The sequence below is a fragment of the Chiloscyllium plagiosum genome, unplaced genomic scaffold (genome assembly GCF_037043375.1).
Source record: "Chiloscyllium plagiosum isolate Xiang-an unplaced genomic scaffold, Cpla_swu_hap1 HiC_scaffold_20, whole genome shotgun sequence".
Taxonomy (NCBI): Eukaryota; Metazoa; Chordata; class Chondrichthyes; order Orectolobiformes; family Hemiscylliidae; genus Chiloscyllium; species Chiloscyllium plagiosum.
In genome coordinates, this window is record NW_028270158.1 from 34,443,752 (window position 1) to 34,459,019 (window position 15,268).

A 15,268-nucleotide genomic window follows, 5' to 3' on the forward strand; every position below is an offset into this window, starting at 1 on the left:
AGGGTTAGAGAGATGGAGTCATTGAATATATTCAAGATTGAGACAGACAAATTCTTGATTTTGTTTTGAGAGAACAGTACTGGGAAGAATTCGAACAGTAGAGTTAAGGCCACAATTACATCAGGCACCATGAATGGCAAAGCAGGTTCAAGGAGCCATGTGGGAAATCCTAATACTATTTGTTTTGTTTGTATGTAGAACCCCAGCCTCCTCAAATCCTCCCACCATAACGTACCTGTACAATCAATCAAGTTTAACCATTTCCTTCCTCAACCTTTAACTTGCTATTTAAGGATGAGACACACAGTGGCTTAGTGGTTAGCACTGCTGCCTCAGCACCAGGGTCCCAGGTTCAATTGCAGCCTCAGACAACTGTGAAGTTTGCACATTCTCCCAGTGTCTGCGTGGGTTTCCTCCAGGTGCTCTGGTTTCCTCCCACAGTTCAAAGATGTGCAGGTCAGGTGAATTGGCCATACTAAATTGCCCAGAGTGTTAAGTGCATTAGTCAGAGGGAAATGGGTCTGGGTGGGTTACTGGTCGGAGGGTTGGTGTGGACTTGTTGGGCCAAAAGGCCTGTTTCCACACTAAGGAATCTAATTTTAAAATTAAGTGCAAGGAATTGAAACATTTATTAAGTGTTAGGTACTAAGTCATCAGTCCCAAGGGGAGAAAGCATGATCTATACATAGTGATTTGCACAAACATTAGTTTCTTAAAGCAAATTCTGATCTCTACTACTCATCTGAGACAGTACCCTCAAATCATTATGCGATTCTTATTGCTCAGTCCCTAACAAGTTACATTTTCAAAAAAAAGGAACACATGATATTTATTTCCAGTTTTCCTCTTTCTCACCACTATTATCAGTTTAGTCTCCAGCCCACCATAGCCAAGAGGGTGGCGCTATTAGGAAGAAACTGGCAGAGTCCCTACTTGCAGCAACACCTTAAACAGGTGTCATTCCAATGATAAAGTAGGTACTAAAGCTACATTTTATCATTGCAATGTACTTTATGTTCAATCCGCAATTAGAAAAATCAACAGAATTACAACTTCAGATATGCTCATTTCTAATCCAAATCCATTCCCCAGAGGACACATTCTAATAATTGAAGGGATGATTAGAAATTGCTGCCGAAGAGGGTAGTAGGAGCAGAAACAAAGAAAGAAAATTCAATAGACACCAAAAGGAAATAAAAATTGCAGAATTTAGGGATTGAACAAAGTAGCAGAACTGAAGGGATTGCTCTCCAGAGAGAGTGTACAAACGCAATGGGCTGAACAGGCTCCTGGAGATGCTATAGATGATTACAACTATAAAAAAAAACCGGGAATAGAATTTAAAACCAGATTTAAAGGAAAATCATGTTTGATTGACTTGATTGAGCTAATGCAGATAGTAGTTAAAGCTGATGAACAAATGGACTTTCAAATACCATTGCACAAAAACACCACAAAAAAGATTTGCTGGTAAAGCTAATACCATGAAATTCAAGGGACAAGGGCAATGTAAATCCAACATAGCTGTCAAATAGTTCATTTATGAATTATATTTTCAGACTAGAGGGAAGTACAATTGGTATCTCATGGGTCAGTATTAAAACAATTTCTCAAATATATAATTCAATTCATGACTTGTGTACACAGTATAATTTCAAAGGCTGCACATTATATCAATCGCCAATGGACTGAACAATAAAAGGCTACTAATAGACTAGAAGGATGTACATAGACTGGCAAAATAGGACACAAACGATAAAGAAGAACGAATGTTCAATTCTTACTGCATTTCATTTCAGGAAAAGTAACAATGGCACGTACACAGTTTTCAATAACTAACAGGTTCAGGTGGCTACTTCACAAAAACCTTTTAAATCTAGGAAGTCAGGAATTGTAAAATAGTTAGATCATAATTGAGTAGATTGATATGTCCAATGTGATATGCTGGGGAGAGGAGAGCTGTAAACTTGAGGGTGCAAAAGGATTTTATGCTAATGGTTCCAGAGTTTTTTTTAAAAATCAACTATACTAAGGGACTAGAGAAACTAGAGTTATTCTCCTTTTAAACAGATTGTTCAAACAGCATAAGTCATAGAAGAGGTATTAAAGTTTGAGTGATTTTTGTACAGTAAATGTTGAGTGACTGCTTTTGGTGACAATTTGGCAACAAGGAGACAAAGCATTTGGCAAAAAGTGAACATAAAAATTACAGCAAGTTGTAGCAATCTGAAATGAATTGCCTCAAATCAGTAGTGAAAGCAAATTCACTGGCTTCCAAAACTAAAATACTTTTGTCATAGTAACAGTGCTCGGATTGGAGAAAAAAGTTACTTTAGAAACAAACACAAGAACAACAGTATGCATGAGCGCACAAGGGAAAGAATCTTACCCAATACTGCCTCTGCAGATTTTTCCATCCACTTCTCTCTGGATGGAACCTCCAGAGCATAAGCATAAACCGACCCAGCATTAGTTCCTGCCCACATCGTTGGACCATGGTGTGTGGCTAAAAGAAACCCAAAAGTATTACTCCGCAATACAGAGTGGCAGGTGTAACGTGACAGCTGTATGAGCTTCAGTCTGAAGAAACTAAACAGGCAGAGACCTCAAATTGAGCAAGGACAAACCAGCACCAGTATGCCATTGACCCCTATCTGGCTAATGTCAAAATTACTACTACACACTTATTGCCTGCCAGAGTGAGGCTGGAATAATATATAAACCAGCACCAAAAGAATGAAATTCAATGATAATGAATGCAACCATTTTACTTGAAAGTTGATTAATGTAAACCATTTTCTAATTCTTACCAATAAAAATGTATTACTCAGGCAATTTTTGTCGTTTGCTCATTAATTACTGAAATACTGATACAGTGCATGCAGAATTAGGAATCTGGACAAGTAGAAGACAAGCTAGCAAAACAGAAGTCAAAGGTCTGATCTCAGCTGATGGTTCTAAAGTCAGATCCCAGAAAGAAATCTGACTTGTTCAATTTTTTTTTAAAAAAGCATGGCATTCACTGGAACATAAACATACACGGCTGTGGATTTGGTGTGAACAATAATTTATTCTTCTTTATTTCATGTAAAGCATAACAATTAAAACTTCAAAACACACAAAACCAAATCCCCAGCGTCACCACTTCTATAGTTGAGCAAAACCCAGACAAGTTTCCTTCCTTATCTGTAAATTTATTTAAACTGGCTCTTCAGTTCTGGTCATGTGAGCTGTGAAGACTTGTTCCTCAAATTCTCTCAAAATCAAGGACTTCGATTCAGACTTTTAATAATTGACAAACTTCTAACCAAACATTCCTGGCCTGGAAGCTTCCCCAAACAATACACTTTCAGAGCTAACTTATTTCCTTAACTGTTCTGAACAGTTTCCATTTTAGGAGCGTCCATACTTATTATGGGCTCCAATCAGTCCCAAAAGCTTTGATTTTTTTGACTAATTACTCACAATGAACTCCAAGTTGGAGAAAGTGAGGATTACAGATGCTGGAGATCAGAGCTGAAAATGTGTTGCTGGAAAAGCGCAGGTCAGGCAGCATCCAAGGAACAGGAGAATCGATGTTTCGGGCATAAGTCCTTCCTCAGGAATGAGGAAGGGCTTATGCCCGAAATGTCGATTCTCCTGTTCCTTGAATGCTGCCTGACCTGCTGCGCTTTTCCAGCAACACATTTTCAGCAATGAACTCCAAGTTAAATGCTTGATGGCTTCCTTCTCCAGAGAAATTCCCATGGTATAAACAAAATTCCATTAACACTCCAAGCAGCATACACTCACTTAAAATTATCAAAAACTGACAATTAAATGTTTCAAATCCTTCCAAAAAAAGGCCACTTATATGCCACTAATTTGAAATCAAAACTTTAGAACTCAATATGCAAACCTCATCTTTCATCACACCAATTTCAGACCTTCACTAAGCAAATCTCACCTACACAGTAAGGAGATTCTGACTGGGGTGTCGTGGCAATGCTGATACCCTCAGTTGAAGGTAAACAGGACAGACTAGCCAACAGACTATGTTTAGCAGAAGACACTTGGTTCAATAATTCTATTTGACTTCAGACAGGATTAGTTGCTCTTCTCATGCAAACACCTCAAAGTTAGATATTGAAAGCAGCACTTACCATCTCGCAAAAAGGTGTCAGCAAAGTAAAGGCAGCGGACAACACCTGACAAAGAATCATCAGCAGACCGTGGCTCTATCCGTCTCTGTACTGGAGTCACCTCCACTTCACGTGGACAATCCTGCTCAGCAAGTTGGGCATTTGCTTCCTGGACCTTTTGTTATGAAAAAGGATTTTTAAAACTAAAATTCTCAGACAATCTTGTTGGAGCATCACTCCATCTAGCAGAGGACTGACCAACTCCTAAAACTGCAGTCTCAATGGCAGTTAGGACAACCATCTGGATACAAGAGTCAAATCCAGTTTAAAGCCTGATGCAGACTAAGGTAACATTACACCAGAGGTTTGAAACCTGATGGAATCAGGAAGCAAAATTCAAATCCTGTACCATAACAGACTAAATGTTATACTGCACAAGTCACACTTAAAAAAAAAAAAATGCAAACCTATTCCATTTTCATGGTGTGATTGCATTATTGACTGTGTAAAAGCACTGAACAAGTGAACACATCAGGAAGAAAAAAAGTGTTGAAAGGATCTCTAACACTGTAGTCTAAGTTCACCCCTTCCACTGAAAATGACATCACAGCAAGTTGTAAAAATAGGAGAACACCACCACTGTAATGAAGTATCTATCTATAGTGACATGAGGAACACAAGTTGAAATGAATTTTCAGCAGGGTAATGGAGTGAACAGACAATCGATTGTCTGCCCTCCTTGAGCAGTACCTTGCTGGCAGGGCTGCTAGGAGTCAACCGTTTCTTCCCAGACACTCTGCTTTTTCGTATCCTCCTGAATGACTGACGTAACGACTTTTTCAGTGATTTCACCCGGGAGAGTGGGCCCTCCATTGCCAGAGAGTCATTCGGATGCAGTGTGCACCTGCCAACCCAATAAATATAATCAAACTGCTGAGTTTCTGATCTGCAGGACTGAAAACTTGACAAATCTAGGACAAGGCTCGCATGATTGCAAAGTAGCACAGAATACAGGAAGGAAATGGCTTATCTAGGATACAGAACAATGAGATTTAACTTTCCTGTATTGATGCTGAACAAATGGAATAACTGGGAGGGAAATGGAGATTTCTTAGATCAACAAATACAGGAGGTGTTGACAGAGTGCATGGTAGTATTATAGGATACACATTTCAGCCAATGGAAAGACGTATGGCCTGCGTGGTCCAATAGTTGAAATCATTCAGTGCCCATCCTTATTTACTCAGAATTAGATTAAGTCAGAGCCATTAGCCACAATTTAAAACTGTCTGACGTAGAAGACCCCTTGTCTCTGGTAAGGCTGTTTTTCGAAAGCTCCAACCCAGCAGTCATCATATATTTGGGAGTGTGGGAGCGAGAGCACAACAGCATTACAGCTAAAAATCAGCATAAAGAAATACTCAATGATCAATTTTTTGGGGATAGTTTTCAGAAAGCCAGGAAACCCAGGGATTAAAAATTAAGCTGCTCAGACAATTTATCATTATTATCAGCCCCATTTGTCAAGGAAGAATACACAAAGATACAAAGGCATCAGCAAGCAGCCTTGTTCTGTTCACTACCGTGTCTTCAATTTAGACGAGGAAGAATGCAATTTACATGAAAACACTTAGCACAAACCTGGCTAATACTGCCTGCTGTCTGTAGTAATCAAAGACACCAAAACCATGACTGGTGCCAAATGCCACAAGCTGCCATTCAGTATGCAGAGTCACTGCTGTCACAGCAGCTGGTGGAATACACTGAACCAGGAAGCTGGGCTGGAAACCAGATGCAAAGCTGACGAGACCACTTTTTGGGATCAACCTCTCATGACCTTTCCACGTGAAACCCTCTCGATCCTGAAGAAGGTCAACTGAAGACAAGCTGATCTTTTGTTCAGACTTTTCATCATTGAATTCCATAACTAGAACCTGGGGAGAATTAAAACAAACATTTCTTAATTACATTTTTAAAGACAGACAATTTTGGTCACAGAGGGATATCAGGGAAATGTTAGCTTGCTCTGTCCATGGGTACTACCTGACCTGAAGCGATTTCCAGCATAGTGTTGAGGTTGGAAACATCTACTTTCCATATGTAATGGTCAGTGTCAGTATCAGCGACACACAAAGTAGACCACCCAGGGAGAAACTCTTTAGAGAAAAAAAAGTTCCCAGTGCTGATAATTAGCCAGATTCAATATCCCACCACAGTCACACCATGACCTTGAGTAGGATCATTAGAAGCCAGTTTAAAATTAAAAGTCATAATATGACCCTGGGGCAGAAGGAATCAACATGTCTGAAACAAAACCATTTTATAGCCTATCAGCTGTATGTACAAACCAGTCCAAAGTGAAAACTATAACATGCAACCTTAGCAATTTTAAATTACTTTTGTTCAAAAAGATTCATCTTCAAGTTTAGACAGTGACCAGATTTTTATTTTCATGTTTAGGGAGCAAGTGACTCCCGATTTGTCAGCTCTCAAAAATGGGGATACGTCAGAACTCTTGGTCATGAAAGGGAATCAAATGGACTCAAATTTCAGGCATCATCTTAACCCAAAGACTATGCATTCACAACGTTAAGTAAAGGAGTCCAATGAGTACACATTGTGCTATAAAACAGAAGATTTGGATAATTACCTGTCCTGCTGTGCCAGCAACCACCAGCTGACTACTGTATTTACACAGGGAAATTTTCTGAATTCCCAGTCTGGGATCATCACTGTAGGGGTCAAAGCAGCCAACCTGCAAGGGGGCAGATACAACCACTAAAACAAGAAATAATGAATTTGTTTATAAGGTCAGGGACCAAATGATAACATGTTCTATTGCCCTTTTGGATCTTTGCTTTCCATGGAAATTTGATTTTTGTACCCATCAGAATCTTAGGAGGACATCCAATTTCATTAGAGGAGAGATTTTTTTCAAATGACCATAGAATGCTTTTTGCCAAATTATTCAGATGATCAGTTTCACTGTGTGCACCAAAAGCTACTTTTAAAAAAAGATGGATAGAAAGCAAAAGATTAGCCACTTCTCAAATGATCCTGCCCAAGCATCTTGAATTGTTAAACTGTTAAGAATGCTTTGTAATAACAGATACACTCCATTGAACAACTCTGCTGAATTTAAACAAAATTAATGGAGTTGCTCATCCAGGTCTCAAAACGCCACTGGTCAACAGTATATCAAATCTCAAAGGGCTTGCAGGAACAACTTGCATTGAATTGAAGAGGACATGGGGCTTTCCACTCATGACCTTCTCAATATACCATCAAATGACTCCACTTGCTTGCTCATTCCCATAATCTTCAATAACTTAGCCAGGCTGGTTCCACCTCTCCCTCATTTTGCAAACTCAACTGCACTTCTGTTCAGTTTCCTTCCCACCCAAGATTTAAGGCAATAAACAAAAGGGGCCTAACTTCAACACTGGACACTGAGAAGTGGAAAGTTATTCTTCACTCATGTCTCCTCAGAGCATATGGTTCTTTACTGCAATGAAAAAATTGCTCAAAGAGAATTTAAATTTTCCCATCAGCTAATACTTTCCAATGCATGAGAAACAAGCAAATTTTCAGATTCAAATGGAAACACTTGTAATTGAACCAGATAAAAAGTTACCTTGCGGAACGGAGGCCACTCCTCCTCCCCAGACTGTGGAAACCCTTCATTGTGGTCTGCCTCTGTCTGGAAAATATTTGCTGTGGTCAGTTTATAAAGAGATTTCAGTGACACACCAGATGCATCCCAGAAACGGACTGATCCATCCTCATGCCTGAGAACGAAAGCAGCAATGAGTAAATTGCATCATGTAATTCTTGTACTAGATGTACATCTAATAGGATTTATTAAAAATTTAGCAATTACATTCCAATTTTGTCTCACTACACCAGGGCAGATCACAGTGAATGCAGAAGAACACACAATTACCTGGACAGATTAAAAAAAATAAAAGCCCTTTGGGAATTGTGGAAGAGAACTCTAGGTAGACAAGCAGGAGCTGGAAGAACACAGCAAGCCTGACAGCATCAGGGAGGTGGAGAAGTCAATATGTCAGGTGTAACACATGGCCACATCAATAGTACTGAGTCCATATGTAGGGTGGTAAGTAATTTCTCCTGATAGCACATTTGTGCTCAAGCTCAGCAGATATTGGCAGGACCCAGGTATTTCACGCAGCCAGTAATGTACAGTTAATAAAGCATTCATACATGTTCAGCCACAGGAAAGAAATCAGGAGCCTGTAGCAAGCAGACTTTCCCATATGGATGTTCAATGGGAGTCACTAGATAGCAATCTAGACCAAGTCCAGTCAATAGGGACTTGCTGTATTCATAGAATAGCAGACAGTCCAATACAACGATGCCAAGATCAGCTGAATGTATCAGAGTTTAACTATTGGGTCAAAAAGGAACTTGCACTTTATTTCAACTAGTGTTTGAGCTGAGAATTCAGTTTTGAACAGAAGTGCTCGAGCAATAAAACTGAAAGTGATTAGATGCAATTTTAAACCAAGACCCAGGTTTGCCTCTGGTGGCCACAAAGTTCCACATATTATTCAAAAACAAAATCAAAGGAGTTCATTCAGTGCCCTAGCAAAAAAAACCAAAACTGATCAGGTGGATAGTAACCTGGTAATTTTCATGAGTCTTTGTGGGCAACCTAACAGCAATTTTCCTGCATAATTCCATCATGTACAAATTAAGCTGCTTGGCTTAGTGTGTCTGCACTGGAATATCTACACAACTCTCACTTGGCAGTACGTGGCACACAGTCTTAAGTGTTTTGACATTTCAAATGTTCATTCATGTACTCAAGATTGAGGCTTCCTGCCTTTACTACCCTCACAGGCAGTGCATTCCTCCCTCACCTCCCACAGCAACCTGGGATGTAACTCTTCCAGACTTGGGAGATTTGTCCATTTTCAAGCTTGTCAAAACTCCAATACCACCCCACTCCCTATTGTAGCCTACTCTAGGTTCAGCCCCTCATTCCGAATTGTTTCTAAATCATCCTTTAAGTGAAAATAAATACAAAGTACTCATTTCATGTCCTATCAAAGTCCCCATGGGCCCTACTCATCCTCATTCTCTACCCCTTGATTTGTTTTAGAATCACTCAATACTCCGAATTTCCCCACCAGTATTTTTGTTTATCCATAGACATTTGGATGTTCCTAGACATCCAGGGTTCTCTGGGCTAGTTGCTCCTACATTTCACTCGGAAGTGAACATGTTGGGTCTAGACTCGCCCTATTTCCTTTTTGAAGTTAAGCCCTTTCTGCACATGTCATCTAGGATGCTGTTATGATCCATGACTTCCTACATATGACAGGTCACACAGACTAAACCCTCCTTCCTGGTCTTAAATTTACTTAGTCGTCATGATTCGCTAACTACTCCATTTCAAAATGAAATTAATGGCTGCAAAGCACTTCAAACCATTCAAAATGTGATAAATACAAGTAGTTCCTTATATTTCTCGAAGTAGTCACAAACTGAGCAACAGGGAATTTAGACCAGAGCTTATGGTAGGTAGATCAAACAAGCAATACATAGCTGTTTCATTGTAAGAAATTTAAATTAGCTTGCCTTTTCCTATACAGCTAGTAAGCTTCAGCAGCTTGCAAATTAAATGAAGGCCCAACTTACTCAGGACCCTGTGCAATCCAGTTGTTGCTAATTCCTGGATCTGACATAACTATGGTTTGGACACTGTTCTTGACTTTGTACACCTAGCAACTCACTTCCTATCTCTCCATAACCTGTCTAACATCTACAAAAAGGCACAAGACAGGAGCAATGGAACAAACTTGACTTGTCTAATGGAATATAGCCCCAACATCACAAGCTAGATATCATTCAGGACAAAAGCAGTCCAGTTGAATAGTTCAAAACCACTATCTTCAAACTTTCAATCCCTCCACCACTGAGTGGTCATGTGTACCATCTTCAAAATGCACATCAACTCAAAGATTCCTTTAACAGCACCTTACAAAAGTGAACTATCTGAAGTTCAAGGGCAGAAGATCCATGGGAACACCTTTACCTGACTGGAGGAAAAAAAAAATGCTGTTCAGTCAAAGTTCTGGAACTCCTTTCCTAACAGCACTATTACACCCAAAAACTGCACCAGTTCAAGGCAGCAGCTCACCACCTCCAAGAGAGGAGTATGGACAAGCAATAGATGTTCACCTCCTCAGATGCTGCCTGAACTGCTGTGCTCTTCCAGCACCACTAATCCAAAATCTGGTTTCCAGCATCTGCAGTCGTTTTTATCTAATAGATGTTCACCTAGCCAATGACAAAGCTCAGAGCTGCCTTTGAACATTAAGAGGAATATCATCCTGCAGCGAAAACTGGGCACAGCTTACATCACATTTCCTAATATTACAGCTACATGGTCATGAAGCTGATCACTCCAGCTATTTAGGTAGTCAGGTGCCTTCAAATCAATGATGCTAGACTTGGAAAACCTACAGAAGTTCCATCATAAAAGTTTCTCCATTGGGAAACTGCTCAGACAAGTCTTCATTAATTATCTGCAATAGACAAAAAAAGTGCAATTTACAGGGCAGTGTTCCTTCCAATGCTCCTCTACAACTGCAAGACCTGAGTATGTAACACTAAAACAAGTAAAAACTCTGCATACCAGTTACCTGGATGGATCACCACATTAACACAAGCCTCCTCCAGAAATCCTGATCAAAGAAGCAGCCATTGTCTACACAACACTTATGGCCAAAGATCATTAGGTTCAGTACAAACATTTCAAAGCCACCCTGTGAGAAAAAAAACTTTTAAGATTGCCTTTGACCTCAACAAGTGGGAAGAGATTTCACTGGACCACCCACCATAAGCCCTGGTTCACCAAGGTGCTACTGGCTTTGCCATGAGGGCAAGAAAAAAGGTCAAGACAGCATGCAATCCATCAGTGATCACAGACTCTGGCGGATTCCTGATTGTGCAAGTGGATTTAATAAAAAAATCCAGTCACTTTCTCAGGCTTGTATTTTCCCCTTTGCCGATTCCTTCACCTTCACTAAATTTCACATGAGCCGCTTTCCCTTTTATCCTCATGCACACCTCCAACACCCCACCTTTTCTACTCAGATTCTGTGGTGAGCATCCTTCCCACTTCAAAATGATCAAGTAGTGACAGGGGCAAAAACAGCACTTTCATAGTTGCAGGATGTTGAGAAAATTACAAGCTGGGGGCAACAGAGACAGACGTAAACCAAGCAAAACTGGAACAGTACAATCCAATTTAAGGACTTTCATAGCAAATGCCTACGTGTCTATGAAATGGAACAAATGAAAAATCCCTTACCCAGTTAAAAGTAGTTCATTATGGAGGGGTTCTGGAGCCAAATTCTTCCCACCATTAATTGGCCACTCCTAAACAAATTAACAAAAAAATCACCAAATACATGAACTGATGGCAGCCAAAAGTGATATTTCAAATTCACCAATTAAAGATGGAAAGCAACTTACTCAAATTCATTTTGACAAAATGCAAGGCAGACTTTGAATATTGTAGGTTTAAAGAAGGGGCTAAAACATGCAAAACATATCTAAATTTTATTTCAGAAACTGGGGAATGTAGATTGGGGGGTGGCTGTTCAAGGAAAATTCCACATTTAGCACATGGGAATCATTTAAAGGCCAGTTGATTAGAGTTCAGGACCAGCATGCTCCTGTGAAAAAAAGGATAAGGCTGGCAAGACCCAGTAACACAATGACTAAAAGAAATTGAGAGCTTAGTTATACAGAGGCAAACAATGTTTAGGAAACCAAACAGACAAGAGCCCTCAGAATACAAAGGATAACAAGAAAGTACAAACAAGTTGCAAGGGTTAAAGGGGCCTTGAAACGTCTTTGGAAAACAAGATTAAGAAAACCAAAGGACATTTTCTACATCCAAGGAGCAAGAGTAGCTACGGAAAGGTTAAGTCCACTCAAGGACAAAGGAGGGAATGTGTGTGGACCGAGGATGTAGCTGAGGTCCTTGCACTGGTGTTCACAAAAGGAGAACATAGCAGATATTGAGTCTCAGGAGGGGGCATGTTGAAATTCTATAGCATGTCAATATAAAAAAAGTCATGGCGTTGAGTGATTTGAGAAGTATAAGGGAGACAAGACCCCAGGACCTGATGGGACTGATCCCTGAATGCCGAGGAAGGACCCTGCTGGGGCCTGGTCATCTTTGCATCCTCTTTAGTCACAGTTGACAAGGTTCCAATGGCAGGCTATTACAAAAAGTGAAGCCACATGAGATCCATGTGGAACTGCTACGATGGATATAGAACTGGCTTTGTCAGAATGTAGAGTAGCAGTGCAATCATGTTTTTCAGACTGCAGTTTTGAGACCATTGGTATTCTATAGGTGACCTGATTATTAAATGTGCAAATGACAAAGATTGGGGGAACTGCAGATAGTGAGGATTGCCAGAGGATATAGATAGGCTGGAAATTTGGGCAGAGAAATGGCAGTTGGAATTTAAACCAGTCAAATGCAAGGTGATGTATTTTGAGAAATCTAATTCAGGAGGAAAGTAAATGGCAGAACTTAAACTTAAGTAGCGGAGGGGCTTGGGGTACAGGTCCATTAGTTCCCTGAAAGTGGTAATACAAGTAAATAAGGTGGTCAAGAAACAAATGGCATACTTGCCAATTTCTATACTGTGCCCCATTCAACATAGGCAAGTCATTAGTGGGTTAGAATTTTAGTTACACCATATTTGGAATATGGTGTACAGTTATGATGTGGAGGCTTTGGAGGGGGGGTACAGAAAATATTTACTGGGATTTTGCTTGGCTTGGAGGGCATTTCCCAAGAGACTGGACAAACAAAGTCACAGAAGGTTTGGTTTAAAAGAAGCTGAGAGATGCATTTGTATACAGGTGTTAAGTACCTGAAATGCACTGCCAGAGGTGGAGGAGACAGATACAATAGCAATATTTAAGCATCTTGACAGATTATGAATAGGGAACACAGACTGCAAAGAGGCAAAGGCTTTAATTTAGAAAGGTATCATGCATTTGTGCAGTATTGGTGGGCCAAGGGCCTGTTCCTGTGATGCAGTTTTTTGGTTCTTAGACTCAAAAGAATAGATTAAAACAATAGAATTTAATAAAACTGCAAGACTTCAATCAGCCTAGTACCATTGGTCTAAATTGTACAGTACCACCCGAAAACTTGGGACAGGTCCATCATAGCTACTTCGAGGTGGCATTAAGTCATTTAACGTCCCAGCAAAAATTGGCTTCTATAGGTTGGTCTATACATAGAGCTCAAACTATCTTTAGACAAGATTATAGTAACAATATCAAGTGGTTTAGAAAGAAAGTCCATGCATTAGCCAAGTTCTTTTTGGTTGTTTTGGTTACTCACCACTGCTGAGTGCGGAGGGTTCTGCTGCTTCCCTGCACAGAGAAGTCTCTCCCAAAGTTTGACTGGGATATTGGAAATATGATAGGAACAAGTGATGGCAGAGGAATGAAGTGGTGCAAGATAAGGTGGAGTAATAGTGGGCCAACCTGGAGTCTGTAGGTCCACCGCCACCAGTTCTTCCTCAACCAGAACTAGAAGAGCTGTGGGGTTGTCGTACTCTGTGCAAGCAAATAAAGTCAATTCTTCACAATCACTATTTGCATTGGTTGGAAATGCATAAAAGACACCAAATCACTAGCATTTAGCTACCAGTTTTCTGACCAAAGTACACCCCTGAATTACAACTTTAGTACAATTAGTTTTGGCCTATAACATTCTTTATTAAATACTCTGGTATATAAAAAGTGCAGGTCAGACAAAACATTGTTTAGCCTCCATTTCCAGTCTTCCTGACACTCCATGAATTTCCATTACCTTATTAGTTCCATTTCAACAAAATGTTACAAGTCACACTTACCTGGGAAGCACTCCCCTCACTAATGGGAATCAACTTTCTAATCACATGCCTCGCTGCAGACTGGAGATGCACAGCCCAAACTTCCCCTGCACATTAACAACCACCCAAAGATTCCAGCTCCTTCACACCGTGCAATACAACCCACCACTAGCTCAACTCTCTCCTACCCAACATACAGGCATTTAGCCTCAAACTGCATCTAAAGAAAGAAAAAAATCATTACCTTGTTCAGGGTCAATGTTATGCACAGTGAAGAAGTCTATCACTCGTGAAGTGAAGTCCAATGTTATTTGGACCTTGCCCTGCATTATGGTGATACAATGCCTGTCCCCATAGCTGGCTCTTGGCATCCCACCACTAAAGATTACAAAAGGGCTCCTAGAGAAAAGCAAATACAAAATTAAAAATCAAGAATAGCATGGGGCATCTCCCAAGCACAAGTACCATTTCTAATAATCTGCTGATATCTCCCATCCGGAGGCAGCAACAAGGCATAGAACAAGGCCAAATCATGACACCTTCTGCAGTTTCCCCTTGCAGTCTTGAGGTAGTTAGGGCTGCGAAGGGCGACTGTTAGTCAACGCATGCCTTAGCACAGGTTATTTTAAGATATCGGAACAAAGGGCTTCTTCCTACTTCCAGGTCGCCTGACCCTTGAAGGCAGTGCAATTCATCAAGCAAGAGTTTCTGGTTGTGAACGGAGTATAACTGAGATCAATGATCAAGGTGAGACTATTTAAAATGGTGTTGCCCAAGTTTGAATCCCACCTACAACAGGGAGCACTCCTCCAGGTACCCATCCTATTTCCTCAGCAACTATTTCAATATCGCTTCACATTCTTCTAAACTTCAATAGGCCCAACCGGTTTAATCTTTATTCACTAGGGAAGCCTTGATCCCAAGGAGGTGAATAAAGTTTCTGAACTCAAACGATTAGATCATTTTTCCAAAATAGGTAATGCAAAACTGTTTATAACACTCCAAATTTCATCTTAAGTCTCTGCATAGATATAGTAAAACTTCCCAACTTACATAGTCCCCTGACAATAAACTCATTTTATTTGATTTCCTAATCTGCTGTATCTGCATACTAATTTTGGATGTTACATGTACCAAGACATACTAACCTCTCTACATAAATGTTTTGCAATCTCTCCCATTTAAAATAATAAGATGCTTCAGTTTTTTCCTACTAAAGCAGGTAAGGGCAGACGCAGGATGGAA

At 40.1% G+C, this 15,268-nt stretch overlaps 1 protein-coding gene across 3 annotated transcripts in view; it reads right to left on the reverse strand.

The window, feature by feature from the left end:
• llgl1 (LLGL scribble cell polarity complex component 1) overlaps nucleotides 1-15,268 on the reverse strand; it is an 89,611-nt gene that overhangs the window by 23,020 nt on the left and 51,323 nt on the right. For all 3 annotated transcript variants that reach the window (XR_006314788.2, XR_006314787.2, XM_043711626.2), the window contains exons 9-17: nucleotides 14,268-14,422; nucleotides 13,528-13,745; nucleotides 11,464-11,531; nucleotides 7,756-7,909; nucleotides 6,772-6,876; nucleotides 5,763-6,055; nucleotides 4,872-5,025; nucleotides 4,143-4,296; nucleotides 2,390-2,506 (exon numbers count right to left, since the gene is read on the reverse strand). Coding sequence is in view for 1 of the 3 variants with exons in the window: in XM_043711626.2 (XP_043567561.2) it covers nucleotides 2,390-2,506; nucleotides 4,143-4,296; nucleotides 4,872-5,025; nucleotides 5,763-6,055; nucleotides 6,772-6,876; nucleotides 7,756-7,909; nucleotides 11,464-11,531; nucleotides 13,528-13,745; nucleotides 14,268-14,422 (1,418 nt within the window). In the remaining 2 variants the exon portion in view is untranslated. The remainder of the gene's footprint in view (nucleotides 1-2,389; nucleotides 2,507-4,142; nucleotides 4,297-4,871; nucleotides 5,026-5,762; nucleotides 6,056-6,771; nucleotides 6,877-7,755; nucleotides 7,910-11,463; nucleotides 11,532-13,527; nucleotides 13,746-14,267; nucleotides 14,423-15,268) is intronic.